At 38.7% G+C, this 17,310-nt stretch overlaps 2 protein-coding genes across 3 annotated transcripts; one reads left to right on the forward strand and one right to left on the reverse strand.

Annotated features, from left to right (window-relative positions):
* Positions 1-475: 475 nt before the first annotated feature.
* On the forward strand, positions 476-5,525 carry LOC140952616 (uncharacterized). Its single transcript, XM_073402049.1, has 4 exons — positions 476-822; positions 1,220-1,960; positions 2,681-2,953; positions 3,962-5,525. Exons 1-4 carry the CDS (start codon positions 534-536, stop codon positions 4,438-4,440), a joined length of 1,782 nt encoding a protein of 593 aa, XP_073258150.1. The 5' UTR covers positions 476-533; the 3' UTR covers positions 4,441-5,525.
* A 1,418-nt stretch (positions 5,526-6,943) lies between these two features.
* LOC140952618 (uncharacterized) lies at positions 6,944-17,296 on the reverse strand. 2 transcript variants are annotated; one of them, XM_073402052.1, is made up of 7 exons: positions 16,984-17,296; positions 12,889-12,953; positions 12,708-12,770; positions 11,884-11,960; positions 11,232-11,276; positions 9,863-9,916; positions 6,944-7,739 (listed from the first exon to the last, which is right to left on the reverse strand). In XM_073402052.1, exons 1-7 carry the CDS (start codon positions 17,155-17,157, stop codon positions 7,660-7,662), a joined length of 558 nt encoding a protein of 185 aa, XP_073258153.1. In that variant the 5' UTR covers positions 17,158-17,296; the 3' UTR covers positions 6,944-7,659. The 2 variants fall into 2 exon arrangements, with proteins under 2 accessions (XP_073258153.1, XP_073258152.1); XM_073402051.1 differs by having other exon boundaries at positions 16,933-17,296.
* Positions 17,297-17,310: the final 14 nt, after the last annotated feature.

The following is a 17,310-nucleotide window of genomic DNA, read 5'->3' on the forward strand; positions in this document are numbered from 1 at the left end:
CTGTAGTTACCTGTACGCATGCGTGTTTGCGTACCTGAAAAATGATCAAGAAATCAAAACAAAACAGAATATATCTGATATATAATGTCCGGGGAGTTTCAAGTTTGTAGATTAAGCTCAGACTATTTGTTTGTACATTAACACTATGGAAACTGTTGTAAAGGTAAATCCCTAATGCAAGCGAGAAAAAATATAATAAGGTCGGTCCAATGACAGAACCTTGGCAAAATTCGAGATTTAACACTGTTAAGTGTTGAGATCTGAACGATACACTATCTAGGGATCTAAAACCATGTAACGTTTTCTGTTGTGTTTTCTGTGTGTGGGTGGTCGCTGTGCCCTAAGCCCACTGATTGTGTGTGAAAGAACCTTCTTCTCAATGGTCTAACAGATTTAAGACAAAACAGAAAAAAAAACTCTACAAGCCAGAGCATGTTGAAACAAAAGCCTAACTCACATGACTATAAGGTCAAATTCCCGATGTTATATCTTGTAGTGCTGCCGTCTCAGACGGTTCATTTTACTCGGTTATCATGAATTCATCGGCTGCAGGAACCGCTACCGGGTTGAAGACCTCTAAATCTCAGCGAGTGAGAGAGCTTCTCCCATCGTTTAAGCCTTCTTGTTTGTCAATTTTTCTAGCATTTGTCTCTGGAGTTCTTTGGCTAAAAAATGAAGCTGTAAACGATCGTCTTTTCATGCTTGAAAAACAAGTAACGTCTTTGACAGACGGATATCGCGTCTTTCCTCTGACTTCAACAAGCGAACACATTCCTCCAACAAACGAAGCCAAGGAAGCCAAGCGACATAGAGTGATATCAGGTATACGTAAAATCGTCCTTTAAATAATAGTTTCATGCTTCCTTTACACCTTTTTCGTCTGAAAAGCTGCTGATACCAATAATCAGAATGCTACTGATAACAGCTTGGGGATACTCCCCCAGAAATTCAGTCTTCATTCTCGTTTGAGACGCATGACCGAATCTTTTAGATAGTTTCCCAGCAATCCTGGTACAAATTATTTCAATGACTTGCAAGCCATAGTCAAGGTTCTGACGCCATAAAATACAAAATTATGTCGAAGCGAAATGATCCTTTTCTCCTCGTTTTCGTCATAAGGATCAGTTTCGTCTGGCTCTTAGACGACCTGTCGTGGCCTGTATAAATAAATGATCTTCACCGGAAATCTCAATTGACAGTTTATTTTTATACTCCGCAGATCCTCTTAAAACATCTTCTATTAAACGATCTCGCAGGCACGCTCTGGACAACACAACAAGGATTATTACTTCTGAGGATATTAGCGTTGAAATTGCCTTCCAACTAGGGAAATACTGCAAAACCAGTGAGAGAGTATGCCCAGCAGGACCTCCCGGACGCCCTGGTCCACGAGGTAGAAGAGGATCCCGTGGGAGTAGGGGACCAAAAGGGAACAAGGGAAACAAGGGGCTTCAGGGAAGCGTTGGACCACCAGGTGTAGCTGGAAAAACGGGAATTGTCGGCCCAGTAGGACCTAGAGGAGAGAAAGGAGACCAGGGTGACACAGGATCACCGGGAATAATTGGAATTCCCGGGGAACGCGGAGAAAATGGAACAATAGGACCTCCGGGACCCGAGGGAGAAAAAGGAAATAAAGGGGAACCAGGGTCTAAAGGAGTGCGGGGACCTCCAGGTAAACCCGGAGATATGATCGCCTTACCGAACGTGACGGTGACGCCGATGGAAGTCACAGTGGATGAAGGAGACAACATAACGTTTCAATGCCTCATCAGTGGAAATCCTACACCCAATATTTACTGGAAGTTTGAAGGCGTTAGGCTATTAACTGGGTTTAAGTACTATATCGACTCTGGTAAACTGTTTATAAACCAGGCAAATTTCTACGATACCGGAGAGTATTCTTGCGTGGCGAACAGTGCATTAGGTTCAGACGAATCAGTTGGAAACTTAACAGTACGAGGTAAGTCTGAAAGATATGATGCCGTTCGTCGTCAGTTTTAATTCTCAGAGAATCTGACAAGAAAATTAAAGAAAATCACTATACCGTTAAGAAAGTTTGACTGACAGGTTCGCTTCTGATGACAGAACAGTATAGCGAACTGTTTCAGAAGCCTCAAAGTTTTACTATAATAAATATACATCAAAAACTGACGTGCGAAAGCGTAGCACAGGGGCCGAAGCATAACCCTCTGGCGACCGCCAGTGAAATTAGCAAATATTTTCCTGTTAATTGGACGTAATTATAATAAGCAGGGTTTTTTTGCGGAGCATGCGCTTAAGACAAAATTTGTACTAACACGAATCTTCTTCGATCTTTCTTTTAGGCTTTCTTTTTTCCCTCTGCCTTTCAGCATTTTTGTTAGTTTTTGTAGCCAGGACGAAATGAAATTTAATCTGCAAAGAGTAGTAGATGAATAGGAAAGTTGGCAGTGGATTTTTCATCAAAATATTACTTGGTTTTCTAAGTGCAACTCTATCAGGTTTGGACAAAATGTTCAAAGATCTATCCTTGCGGAATTTGCTTTCTACCAGCTTAGGCTACCAAAGCGGCAGAGGCGTTCTGCATTGTTCAATACTAAGTGAAAAACTGTGTTTGGCACACGGTGTCATCGACACTAAGGGTAGTTTTTCGAATTTGCTGAAAGCCTCACACCTAACACCTTGAATTTCACATCTTTAGCCGCACCTATCTTCGTAAAAAGACCACCATCACTCACTATGCCATTTGAAAGCACTGATTTCTCAGAAGTCTGTCAGGCAGAAGGATTTCCAACCCCGGTGTCCAACTGGACCAGGCTTCTTCAGGCATTTCCCTTGGCGAGAACTGAAGTGAGTGGAGAAATCCTTACCATCAGAAACCTCACTACTACCGACAGTGGATTATACGAGTGTGAAGTAACGAACAACATGGGAACAAAGAAGACTAGGATGAACTTAGTTGTACAGAAAGGAGGTGAGTATCACTTAACTGAAACTAACATCGGAGCAAAATCGCTTCTAGGCAAAAGAACACAGAAAAAAAAACACCTCACAAGAAAAATAAAAAAGAAGAAGAAGAGTAAAATTGTGAATCGTCACTGCATGAATACAAGTAATTTATTGAGGTTTTGTCGAAGCAGACTCATCAAACTTAACGTACTACAGTACTTGGTAGCCGTCATTTGGTCACACTTAGGGATTTCATCCACGGATTGACACTCAGTAGTTTGAGCGACCTTGTGTTCAACATATTGTGACTCACAATATACAGGAAAGTACTGCTGAGTAGCTTCCATTCGACTGGCCAGTCTTCAGAATTTTTAGAACCGCCTTGTAAAGCGTTATTTTAATAACGCTGTTAAAACAATCCCGCAGGACTAAAGTACCGAGTTTCATTTGAATGGTCAAACTTTAGGATTTGCGCGATCCACAGAATCAGACTGAGTTACAGCTACCTTATACAGCACAATAATAATCAGTGCCACAAGAAAGTGCCGCTCAGCAGCTTTCATTTGCCGTGACACTATAGGATTTCATCCACAAATTCAAAAGCTAGAACCACCTTGTAGACAGCTAATCATCTTACAGGCTTCATCCGATACACTCAAAAGGTACACAAAACCGCTTTGTACAGCATAAAAAGCACTGGCAAAGAAACGAGCAGGAATTAGGCTTCATTACTCATTGATCCGACTTTCAGAGACGTTCGTGACATTCGCACTCTTTCATATTGATGATTCTTAAAAGCAACTACACCAGAACAATGGGAGGCAAGAAACGCAATTCTGGTTCTGAACGTTTTAATATACTTATCTAATGCCCTGAAAAGCCCTAAAGCTCATCGAGGGTCATTTATCTTTGACACTACATTACAGGACATTCAGTACAGATTGTCCTACACGCTGTGACTGTGTGCATGGAATTCACTTTTTTTGTTGTTGTTATTAACGGCCGCTGTACAATTTTCTTACCCCTTTTTCAGTGGATTGTGAATGTTGGATCTCAAGAAGCACAACGCCATCAGTTCGCTACAGCTGGCAAAGTTATCAAGCTTCCCTGGCAGATGCTTTCAACTTTCAAACCAGTAGTAATGTCATATTACGAGGCTATTACCTATGGAACAGAGGAGAATTGTTCCCTGGTAATAGATTCACAATTGAGTTATACCAAGGAAATACCTCTATTGCCGCGAAAAATGGTACCTATGATTCCAGCCTTTATCGCAAAGATACATTTCCAGTGTTCTTTCCCCGAGTAGTTCACTTGGAGGCGGGTGTTAATTATACCGGAGTTGTGAAAATTTATAGAAGGAAGTCCTACCGCGCAGAAAATATCGCAGTCAACAACAATGTCTGTTCAGGGGTTAATGTTGCATTTGAGAAATCTAGCCTTTTGTACTCAGGCTCCTACCGTTATGCTCGTCAGATTTCTGCGTTAATCTTTCTCAGTTTGAAATGCTGATGGTATGCACCCTAAGTCCATCTAACTGAGCTTCCTGGGTCCAAGTGTTTACTTTTTACGCAATTGAACGATCGGTGTGTGTCGCTGGGGCTATGAATCGAACCCCTTTGCCTAGTACCAGACCATATTAGAACTGTATTTTGAAACCCTATTGTAGAAGTTTATTCAGCAAAAAACCTTATATCCGTAGCTAACCGTTCAAGCTTCCATGCTAACTCTGAACAATCGTTTCTCTGCAAACGATGTCTGATTTCATGCCGTATCCAAGGAAATTGTTTGAAACAGAAACTGCCGAAAAGTTAACATGAAGCCCAAGCTCGAAATACGAGGGTTGGCATTCGAAATGTTACACACTTAATGTCAGGTCTGGAGGGAAACACAAAGAGTTTTGATTTCCCGAGAGGCCTATCCTTTCTTTCTTTATTAAAAATGAACAGTAACTCTTTCTCTTTTCTAGTGTAGAAAAAGAACTAATCGTCGGAAACGTTTCAAAGCATGTACTCGAAATTATAATCATATTGGTACGGGGACCCCCCGGTTTTATTCAATATTTTAAGTTTCTACACCATAAACAACCGATCGGTAAAGTTTGACAAAAATCTCACTGCAGGTTCTACGTTTCAGAGGAATGACCTTAAGTTGTTTGTTTCTTCTTTGCTGTGTGGTCCCCGAGCCGATTTATGACATTTATAGCGATTTTATGAGAGTGTGAGTAACTTAAGCTATCTTCAACGGTTTGGGTAACCACAGTTGGGTAACCACAGGTACCCCAATCTCTCATTTTTGCATAAGAGAAATATTGTAAGCGATCGCTAATGGCAAATCATATAGTTCACGTATATAGTTCACTTCATTAATATATATACAGTATTATTTACATCATTTACTTTAGAACTGTATCAACTGTACAATATTTGAGGATGAAAATGAAAAAAAGAATCGCCATTGATTATAATTAATAGCACTAAACTATAACAGGAAATCTTCTTTGAAAAGCTCAGTAGAGCTTGCCAAGATCTCTTGCATCTGATTGTACTAAACAGGACATTGTTACAAATGATTGATGGGCGAATAAACGTATTTGAAATAAAAATGGCGTCTTAGCATTTTTGCCCGTTTCGTTGCCGAAACGACTCGTAGCCTCGAGAGATCCACATTGCGAACAAAAATATTACTTTTGTAGTCTGAAGCTACGTGCAAACGGACGCAACAACTCACAAGGTTGTTGGGCCAACAATGTTGGGAGTTGTTAGTGGTGTACACACGCATGCAACAACTCCCAACAATGTTGGGACTAGATTTTCTCAAAGTCCTTCGCTTCTCAATTTCGGTTCCGGTAGTTGGCCTCCTGCTCTCGCTCTTTCGCTCGCTTTTGCCGCAGAAAACATAACAAATCTACCGCTCGCGCTTCGCGCTCGTAAAAAAAATCTGAGTTCGATTCGACTAGGCAAGTCTATGAGGGGACCTGAAGTGCTTCGTGGGAAAGATACAACCCGTTAAGACTTTGGAGGCCATGTGGAATGCGCGTGTGTGGCCCCTACAATTTTGGAAGAGCTGTGCAAACGGATCCAACATTGTTGCGCTACGCCGTTCGGCCATCTCGGAACAAAATAAATTTTGGGAGTGTTGGCTCAAAAATTTGACCGGTTGCAAACAATATTTATCCTTCGTTTCCTTTTTAACACACTTTGTTTGACAGACAATTGTAATTCATCATCAGCTTCTTGTCAAGAGAAACCGGCATACTACTTAACCAAACCCAAGTACCATACTGAGGAACATTAATTTGCCGAACATCTTTACAAAATGACCTGCTCTTCACTATGGTTCTAAGCAAGTGTGGTTAAGAAAAAGTCTATGATATGCCGAGTCAAAAAGTTGTGCTGGTATGCATTGCAGAATGATTACCTGCACTGAGCCATGTGATAATGGTTACGAAATAATAATACATAAGCCACATAGCAAAAAGAATTAGTGAACTAAACAGACCACTACGACACGTATACTAACGAAACATGAAAAAAGGGAAATTTAATCTGTACAAAGCATAAGAACTCAAATATGTTTTATAAATTACCTACATAATACAAAATTTAAATTGTGTCACATAACCCCAAAATAACTTGTATTCATTTCCCTACCAGCATAGGTCTCGCATGCCACAATGTGAAAAAAAGCCAAAAACATATTTCATAATCCATTATTACTTTATGTATTATGTATTATATGTCTTTCTTTTCTTTATTCAGTGTACTCTCTGATTTTAGGTAGCTAGTTACAGTTGCATACAACTTATCTGCTTCTCCAGGGCATCTGCTCAGGGGAAGTTCGACTGTATGTACCAGTAGACAGTGGCGGATCCAGGGGAGGCTCCCCCCCCCCCCCCCCCAACCCCATATATTTAGACCAAATTGAGGCCCGAAGGGCCGAAAAAAATTTTTTGGATACCGGGGCCCCCCTTATCTCAGGATCTGGATGACCGTTACCACCCCCCTCCCCCCTTCCCCACCCCCTTATCTGAAGGTCTGGAACGGCCACTGCCGGCAGATGATTAGGCCTCAACAGATCATTTTGAATATCAGCCCGTTTAGCCATTTAATATAAATTTGTCTTTTTCTAATGGTACACATTTATTTCTGCGTCATTTTAATTCCAACTTGAAAATGAAATCTTCTTTGTGCTGCAGCAATCCCAAGAACATGGAAAAAATTAGGTAGTAATCATTAGAAACAATAATAATAGCACTAAATAACATCCTTCTGATCATACAAAAATGTCAACTGAATGAAAGACATCTTACCAAAATTATATTTATCGCATTATCCTTTCGTTCAGTTAGCTTCTTAAGAGACGATGTTTCTTACAAAAAAGCTTGGCCTGTTCGTATTCATCGTCAAAATAAAGAACACACCACTCTGACAGAAATTTCTGTTTTGTTTGTTTTTCCAAACGTAAAAATGCTTTAATTGTGATGTTAAAGTTGCGTTAACACTTGAAATTGTGCAAAATGAATGTCTCTCTCTAATAAGCGTAATCTTTTGGAGCTTATTTTTTAAATGACCACTCCAGGCATTTATTAGAATAAATATGGCACATCAGAATCATCCTTTGTGAGCAAAAAGACTCTGGACGCAATATCAATGATTGTCAACCCAGAGTTATGAAAAAGATTAAAAAAGATTATAAATAATTTTAGTTATTCCATGTATAATTGCTGCATCATTGGAATGACGGTATGCTCTCAAAATTGTACCCTCTCTGGCCTTTTGTAGCTCTGTATATGTAAATTATGTGATATCCTGCAAAAAAACGTTTTCATAAGTAGGTTGAGTTTGATCGTCCAGGTGAACGTAGTCCTGAATAGGACTGTTGTTGTTGACAGTGACTGACGTTTCGACAACATGTGCGGTAGTCATCTTCAGAGTCGAAGTGAGTTGTATCACGTCAGTTCATGGTATTAAACTCTGACTGGTTATTGATCTGATTGGTCCATTAAGTCGCCATGTTATTGGTCGTCTGTCAGTTAAGCCGTGATGTTATTGGCTATGAAGACTCGTAATGTCGTGGGTGCTTTTCAATCCTTCTATTGTCACAGTCGTTAATTGTTAGTCAAATTGTAGGTTGTCCAGTCGTTCTCTCGTAGTTAGTTTTGCATGAGTCCGTCAATATGTCATTTGTACGGTGCCGGCAACAAATCAGCAGTCTAAAGCCATTTGAAGTGGAATACTGGTGAACAGTGATTTCAGGTCACAAGACACTAGTTTGTGGTCGTCAGGTATCTGTATTGTCTTAATGGCGTCAATAAAGTTCTCAGTAGACTGTAGTTTATGTCCAGATTCGTCAGTCAAATGTTTCAGTACGTTAGTTACGTATTTTGACAGTTGGTAAGTCGGAGATCCAGAGAAAGAAACTATGGGCTGCATAGGTATGCTGGGTTTGTGCACTTTTGGTAATTTAGCATACATGTACATGTATGTCACGAATGGCATGTTACTAGCTGGGGGTGATTGTGTATTGGATGAGGGTTGGACAGGGCTCGAAAAAAAAATCTAGCTCGTCCTTTGCGCAAACAGCTCTCACACTTTGCTTGCCCCAGGCTACTTTTGTTAGAGGATGCTTCGCCTGGACTCTGGCCCATTGGGCAATTAAGCTTTAACAGTTACTTGCCCAGCAAGAAAATCTACTTGTCCCGGAATACCGGACGGGACGTTTTTCGAGCTCTGGCGGAGGAAATTAAAGTTAAAATACTAGAGCTAGAGGTTCAATTAATTGAACTGGGCTTTAAGGAGTCCCTCTTCCAGCCTCGTTACCAGTGTTCCCTCCTTCTTGTTCCCCGGAGCCCGAGAGACAGAGAGAGGACAATGGACGAGTAAGAGAGAACCGTGGGAACGGGGTTGTCCCTTTCACCAGCATGTATCCAGATAAACTAGTAATAACCAAAGGTTACGGAGTGCGGGCGACAACGATCGAAGGTCAAAACGCTTTTGATCCATCACTATGCTTTGGGTAAGTTTCACGTGAGCGATAGCCAAAACACGCGTGATCAGATTATGAGTGATAGAAGGTCCAAACGCACGTGATCAAATACATCCTCGGAGACCCAGGGGCAGTCAGTCGGGTTTTTGTGCAAGTACGGGCGAAAGAGCCCCTGGGTACCGACTCTCACCGAACTATTTCCAAAAATTCAAGCGGATGCCTGCTCCTGATTGGGCACAAAAAATGCTTTGTATTATTGTGCCCAATCGGCGAACAGTTTCTCCTGAGTTCTTTTCGTGAGTTCTTACACGCCGGCAGACAAGCCTCTGATCGAGACAATAGCCGTCGTGTACAAACTCACGAAAAGAACTCAAGAGAAACTGTTCGCCGATTGGGCACAATAATACAAAGCATTTTTTGTGCCCAATCAGGAGCCGGCATCTGCTTGAATTTTTGGAAATAGTTCGGTGAGAGTCGGTTCCCAGGGGCTCTTTAGCTCGTACTTGAAAACTTTCGTCCCGCCTTTTCTCCCGACCCGACTGACTGCCCGTGGGTCTCCGAGGATGGATCAAACAGGCCACTTCCGAGTTCCAAAAACCCTCACTTTCAAAATGAGGCTAGGTGCACAACCTTTCTTGTGAAAATGAGTTTTTTTTGCATGAGAATGAAAAATGATTTCCATATCAAAGGCTGAGAAACTACCCTCGTTTTGAAACAGAGGCCCGGGGGAACTCGGAAATTACCTATTGCATTCTGTACGAATCCTGTAAACGAATCCTGGCTAAATACATGCAACGCATGCGTAATAGCAACCTGGAGATTAGGATTGTGGGCTCCTCTTGTCGCCCGCAAAAAGTAACCATTTTCCTCTAACACAAGCAACAAAACACGAGATTATATATCAGCAGAATCACACATAGCTCGCTAGAACAAAGTTTAGACTTACCACCAGGAAGAATGCATATAGCAGCACAAACAAAAAATATAACACTCTTCATTCCTGGATTAAAGAACAAAACAATAATAAACTTAGTAGCCTTCAAAACTTAGGAGATACAACATTTGATCCAAAAATATTCTGAAAATTTTATTACCATAAATCCTCAATGAAGAGGAGTTTTATCAGGGTGGAGATCCGGCAGTATCAGCGCTGAGCTCTAGCGGAGCCCAGTGGCCCCTGGCGCCTTACTTTTGATCTTGGGCGACTAGGAAATCTTAGTTTTTTCATACAAATCGTATGCTGGGCACCCTATAAGATTTTACAGGTTTAGAGCACTGGGCACCCTTCAATTTCCTTAGAGCACAGCATTGAGTATCAGTAAAACTGTAAAGAACCCTCGAAGTGGCCAGATTTCTTCGCTTAACCTACTTCTTACGTTGAGGAAAAGTACCACGAATAAAGTTTCCATCTCGTATTATACGTTTAACTTTGTTCTGTTGTCTGTTTGTTTCTTTGTGAACGTCACGTTAATTTCCTTCATTTTGAAATGTTACCCTCTCTTCCGCATTAATTTCTTTACTTCGAAAATCGTTTTTCGTTAAATTAGCGTTAATTTCCAATACCTTAATTTTATGAGACGTTAATTTCCTATAACATTAAAGGTATTTTAGAGAAGAGGATGTCATCAATTCTCCATAAAGAACAAGAACGTGGAAAAGCATAGTAACATGAATTCGGAGATCATGTCGCTGAAGGTCGAAAAGAAATACAAAATTCTGGCAGCACGTGTATAAAACCATACTGGAGCAGTCCACATGAAGTGTTACAGTTATGATTACAGTGAGAATACTCGAATCGGGGCACTTGGATGAAGATGATCCAATAACATTGGTTTTTGAAAACAAAAGATTCTCAAGTTTTCTTTTTTGGGCCAACAGACCAATAACATTCATAAATTTGAATGCTGTTTCCTGAGAGGTCAGGTAAGTTCAAACGGTTTTAAAGTTTTCAACAGTTACATTGTTGAACCTTGAATTTTATTGGTCCGTTTGCAAAAAACTTAAGAATCTTTTATTTTCAAAAAACCTTGTGATTGGATACTCTTCTTCCAAGTGCCCCGGTTCGAGTAGTCACACTGTAATACAGTGAAACCCCGTTAATACGGTCACCAATGGGCCAATAAAAATTGGCCGTATTAACTGTTCGGTCATTTGGTCATTTGGTCGGGTGGCCAAAAAAAGGTGGGCCGTAAGGTGAAGTTCCACTGTATTAATACAGTCTATCATTTAAGAGCGGGACAATGTGGGGGAAGGCTAAAAGAGAGGGGAGCTTTATAAAGAATTTATGGTAATTTATAAGAGGTAAGAGTACACACCATCATCTCCAGTTGCTGCTAATACTATTCCAGCTATTAAAAAAGCTAAAATGAAAAACACAAAAAATCAGTTAACTTGGCAAGCTCTACTGTGCTTTTAAATAACGTGCGAACTCAAAAGTAAAAAATTTAACCAACCGTACATCTAGGATTTTTGAACTTTACTTGTTAGCTGTTAAGCATATATAAACGATGTTTTTGTTGTATTACCTGTCTTAATAATTATCAGCTCAAGTTTTATAGTACACAAAGTTAATTGCATTCAATTTTGAACATTTTGAGGAAAGAATGGTAATTTTTTTGTTTACAAATAACAGTTTTATCAAATCCAAACTTAATTTCAGAAGTGCTCTATACATTTGCTATATTTTTTCCATTTGAAGCACAGCTGATAAATTAATTGTTCACCTATGCAGCTTGATTGAAACTTTGTTTTCCTAATTAGAGAATGGCCAAGATTTTTGATAGCTTTTGTGACAAATTATATACAGTCTGGTACTGTACACCCTAGAAATTAACTGACAAGGCCCCTCTTTTCATGCATATTGACTAAAAAGAGTTTTTTGTAACCATTCACTGACCTGAGGTGAGCCCCATTGAAAACCCTTGTTTATATTAACATGATTACTTTCTCAATATCAAGCATACATACCTAGTCCTGCCACAAATAACAAAAATGCTGCTGTAACAGTTTTCCAGTTTTCTTTTATTTTTGGATGCCTCAGCCAACTATTACAAAACCAACATGGAACTATTACTGATTGTAGGGTAAAGTCAACACTTAAAATCTTTTACCATTAATAATAAACAACTGAATCTCATCAGCGCACTATGAATCAAAATGGAATGGATAAATTTTTCTTTTGTGTTTGTGAAAATTAGCTTTGAGACTGGTAAAGAATATTGTTTGTTATATAAACACCAATGAAATACCGGGTGAGCTTTCGCGCGAAAACTTGATATCTTCACATGTGAAAATAACATGTTATCTTCACACGTGAAAATATCACCTTTGCCATGGCTACATAATAAATCGCGCCTTTCACACCAAAAACTATTAAAGTGAAATGGTTTGGTATTTCATTGGTGTTTATATAATAAATAGAACATTACATGGCCACCTGGAAATACGAAATTTCTCTTCTCGTGTTGAAAAAATATTTCACGAGTGAGCGCATAACACTTGAAGAGAAATTTCGTATCTCCGCATGGCCATGTAATATCCTCTATTTATCTATCAAGAAATTCAACTAATTTGCACACTTTTTAGCTTTTTGAGTGTTCAGCTTGCTTCTTATGTATTAACAATTGCCTCAGCTCAAAGAAGTAACTTATTATGGAGAAAATTATTGCACTTTTCTACATTGTGTGGGACATTTTTCATGGATTATAGAAAAATTCTAAAGCCACAAAGAATAGGAAACAACACAAGGTTAAAACAACTAGACAACTCTGACACTAATATCATGTACTCACAAAAGTGTTTCTCTTCTCCACCCAGAGACATCTTCTTCAGAATCAAATGCTAGTGAATTTGTTCTACAGGAGATTTGAAACAGTGATCAGTTAAAAAACATTGCATAGGCAGTAATATCATTTTCAAAATAATGGCAGAAAACTGAAGGCAATGGGGATAAATAAAAAAAGAAAAACCTACCCTATGCTTTCAGTCTTCATTCGTGTCTCAGAATATGCACCATATGAACTTGAAGAAGCTTGATACTAAAAAGAAAACATGAAAGGTAGCCTGCCTTTTTCATTTCTGTCAACTGATTCTACTAATAATTTGATCCAATGTAAAACATACACAGTTGTACCACAAAAAACACCTTCAGATCCCATAATTGAAAGAGTAACATTATCGTTACCCTTTTAAATCACATACAGTCAAACCCATTAATACAGAAACTGAGGGGAACGTAAAAGTGTCTGCTCTTGTCCATATTAAGCAGGTTGAATTGAGGGAAATGTAAGAGCTGGGAACAAGGAAAACTGTCCATAATAACTAGGGGTCCATATTATTAAAGTGGGTGTCTGTAAAGTGTGGTTCAACTGTACCATGCAAACTTTGTTTGGGTCTTAATTTTCAAGAATTTTTAGATCTTTGTCCATGGTAACCCCACACTCTGGAATACTCTGCTGTCTGACATTAAGAACAGCTCCTCACTGTCCGTTTTTAAAAACAGACTTAAAAGTTTCCTTTTTAAAACAGCATCTTTATAACTTTTTTTTATAACTTTTTAGCCAATTTTATTTCAGTCTTAAGACTTGAAGCTTTTTCTTAATTTTTTTGTTTATTTTTTGTTTATTTTATTATTTTAATGTTCTGTTAAGCACTTATGAACTTTAAGGATACTGGCACTATATAAAATTTATATTATTATTACTAGAAACACGTATCTCGCAATAAGCCTCGCGAAACTCCGTTTGGTAACAGCACTCAAGTTAAGCCCTGCCAGTCGTGGTTAAGAACTGGATGCGTGACCAACTGCGAATATTGTCTTAAAGGTCCATACGTTGTTCTTTCTTTTCTTCTTCTTCTTTTTTGCATACTATGTGGTGTTATTGTTAACAGTGTATTGAAAAGCAGATTTAGCATTATTTCGGCGCCCGGATTTAGAAAAAAGACAAAAACAAAGAACAAATCTGGCCCGGCGCACTTCGCCAGAAAATTATTATAGTTCGGGCCGTAATACAGAGCTGGAACTTTGCCGACTTTGATCTACATATATCAGCGGGGATGGGTTTTCAACAGTGAACGATCATAATGCCTCTGATTCCAATCTCCTGTTCCTCTGTCTCTTGTTGTCGGCGTTGCCTTCGCTGTGCTAAGCGATGTTCCTTCTGATCCACAGTTTCTTGTTGACGTCTTCTCCTTCGTTGTTCACGTTGAATTGGAAGTCGGCATTCTCGCTCCAGAGGAGTTTCGGTGGAAAATCTTCCTGGGCGAATATTTGGAGTCACTTGTTGTGCTTGTGTGTCATTTGCATGGGAAATTGTTCGTGATTCACCGATGGTAATCTTTGATTCAGAGAGGATGAATAAACACATCAAAATGCGCCTTGGTCATTGGCGGCGAAGTCTATGTTGCCTGGAAACACAAAATGCTCCATAACGTCATTGGTGGATACCAAGCATATATTCAGAGAAAGAAAGATTTATTTATTTATTTATGAAGCCTTGAATTTCGCAGCTGGCTAAGACCACACGCGGTTAGCAGACTGCGCACGCGCTTCGCGGGCGACAAGATTATAAAGTCGCTACGCTCGGCGCTCCAGGCCGAGCTTCGCTCGGAATTATTATTATTATGATTAATTCACTGATTACATTTATTGATTAAATACTCAGCAGAATGTCTTGAGTCTTTTGAATTTAAGATGCGACAAGGCTACATTGTAATATTGGCACTCCAAGAGACAGGAAAATTATTGTTTTAAACCACTAAGGCTGTGCAGAGACCTGTGAATTTTTTTCCAAATTAAATTATTGGAGAATAGGAGAATATTACTGACAAACAATTTCCACCCTTATTTGCTCGGAACATACTTGTTTATCGATCATGACGAAGATTTAGGATCAATCTGATCTCTTCAAGTTTTTGGCTTCCAAGTCCATAAAACATGAAAATATTAGTGACATCTCCATTTCAAGCACTGCATGTACATAAGCAATTAGAGCACTTAATCAGGCCAAAAACACAAAAGAATGTGCATAATTTTAATCTTTGGAAATTCAAATCGTCATAAATAATGGGACAATAATAAACAAGTTTTGATGGAATTAATTGTGAAAATTTACTAATAAATTTTTAACTCTTGCTACAACAAAGTTCTTTTTTTCTGGGTTAAAATACAGTGCAACTACATATTTGTGCATAACCCAGAATACTAAAAAAATTGAGCTTGGCAGGTTCTGCCCAAAGAATTGATATTTAGCATTTAAACATCAATCACAAGACCATTAAGAAAATGAGTGCTTTCTTGGAATATTAATTGGCATCATTTTAAAAATGGAAATATGACAAGAAGTTCTCAAAATGAATATTATACAAAATTCTTATAAGGCAGTGATATGCCTGGATTACCAAAACTTTAAATTTTATTGAGAAATATCTAATTATAATTAAGGCTGGAATTCAATAATAAACTATAAAACTTTTACTGATTTGCTCAGGGCTCAAGACTAACTTTCTCAGTTTACTAGCCAAAGGCTAGTGACAGGTTGAATCTATCTAAGCAAAGTAAATTTTTACTACCCAAGGACTCGGTGATGATAAATAATGATTCATCTTCAGACAATATGACTGAAAGACACAAAATATCACTCAAATTCTTTTAATTCAAATTTAGTGGTTAAAGCACTTCCTTTACACTCTGTTATGTTTTAGCAATTGTTTTATTCTTTTTTTTTTTCCATCTGGTTTCTTATCAGTCCACCAGAAATAAAACATATGTTATTAAAATGTATAAGGTACTTGCTTCCACTAGCCATCTCCAATACTTAATATAAAAGTACTAGAGTATTAAACAGAAACCAAACTTAGGGGAGATTTTGTAATGATTTTTTATCTACATAATTTTTACTGTGACAGATACCCATCTAGTACTCTAAAGTATTTCAACTCTACTGGCCAAAAAGGGTGAATTAATAATTAATTTAATTTCTTTATCACTGTAACCTCATGACAGGATAGCCATTAACCTTGGCTGGTAGCTTACATTGTACCATTCATATGCAAACTCTTTGGCAAAAATTTGGCATAGCACTACTTGATTCTTAGAAACTGATAACTTAAAAACAGAAATTTTAGTTTTCTGTTACAGCCATAAGTGTGAAATGTTAAGTTGTACGGTATATAACTAGTAGTTTCCAATGGAAAGTGAAGAGCTGCGAGTAAAGCATTGCATTTCAATTAATTTGAATCTGTTGCAGATTATTTCTACTGTTGATACGTATTTGACATTACCAATGTTAAATAACTGTGCATGTAACACAACACAACACGAAGGCGATTGATAAAGACTGAAATTTGAACCAAAATAAGTCTTTGTATCAAGTTAGCATATCACAAGACTTACGCATCAAGCAATAACCCTCGTGAAACTGTTTTTTTAGTTAAAGGAAGAGCCTCTCTCTCCCCCAGATCAGGAAAAAACAACAAGATAAAGAACAATATGTGAAGAGAAAGAAGAAATAGAAGTTACATTTATTGGTAGTTTATCAATTCAGAATCATTAATCAGTTATTATACAATTTAACCAGCTGGAGATATACAGTTGCCTGTAGCAAGGAAGGTAGAACTGTGATTTCAGAATTAGAGAGTGGTATGCTACTCAGTAATATTTACTTTTCTTAATCTGAAACATTTTAGTTTCCAACTATGTATTATCTGCAGGTAAGTTTACTTCGATCGTAGATCACCTGCTATGCAGATTTTTCCAATTCACGCCCACAAGTCGTTAGTCATAAATAAATAACGAGCATTTTGTGCAGAGAAAATAGAGAGAAGACAGTATTATAATCAGACACCGATCGTACCGTGTTCAGCATCAAAGAGCTTATTATAAACATTCCGAGTTTGTTTAATTGTGACTAGGTGAGAGAAAACTACGCACGATCCAAGAAAACTTTACGAGTCATCCACGTACAAGCTAGCGTGACTCGATCAGATACGATCAAAAAACTTCGTGTGGAGTTTTACCTTATTTGCTGACCATATATCTCCATAGCCTAGATCTTTGTCCTCACTTACTTCCCCGCTCCTCCCAGCATGTTCTTGATGGTTTTGCACTTGAACGTTTGGCTCAATCGGCCGTGGCGGCCGCGTTTTCTTCTTCGCAAAATATGTAGCTTTCGTCCGTGTTGCTACATCCGCGGTATCACTGTCTTCGTCATCCGATCCCGAATTCAACAGCTCGTTCTCCATGCTGTACGATGCGTTGGATGCCACAGTTATTTCTTACAACTGCTGCGAGGCTAGAGCATGTTTTGAAACGATGAGGTTAATTTATAACCCTTTTTGACAGGAAAGGCAGTCACACGACCTCCATGTTGTTTTTGACAGTAGCCTCTCTTTGAG

The sequence above is a fragment of the Porites lutea genome, chromosome 11 (assembly GCF_958299795.1).
Source record: "Porites lutea chromosome 11, jaPorLute2.1, whole genome shotgun sequence".
Taxonomy (NCBI): Eukaryota; Metazoa; Cnidaria; class Anthozoa; order Scleractinia; family Poritidae; genus Porites; species Porites lutea.

What these genes read in the sequence shown, in the direction of transcription:
- LOC140952616 (XM_073402049.1), top strand. Translation starts at nt 534, where the DNA reads ATGAATTCATCGGCTGCAGGAACCGCTACCGGGTTGAAGACCTCTAAA. An exon ending in GCGACATAGAGTGATATCAG is followed by an intron (nt 823 to 1,219) that starts GTATACGTAAAA and finishes TATACTCCGCAG; the next exon opens with ATCCTCTTAAAACATCTTCT. An exon ending in CTTAGTTGTACAGAAAGGAG is followed by an intron (nt 2,954 to 3,961) that starts GTGAGTATCACT and finishes CCCCTTTTTCAG; the next exon opens with TGGATTGTGAATGTTGGATC.
- LOC140952618 (XM_073402051.1), bottom strand. Translation starts at nt 17,157, where the DNA reads ATGGAGAACGAGCTGTTGAATTCGGGATCGGATGACGAAGACAGTGAT. An exon ending in ATATATGGTCAGCAAATAAG is followed by an intron (nt 12,954 to 16,932) that starts GTAAAACTCCAC and finishes TTTTCTTTTTAG; the next exon opens with TATCAAGCTTCTTCAAGTTC. An exon ending in AGCAGCAACTGGAGATGATG is followed by an intron (nt 9,917 to 11,231) that starts GTGTGTACTCTT and finishes TCTTTAATCCAG; the next exon opens with GAATGAAGAGTGTTATATTT.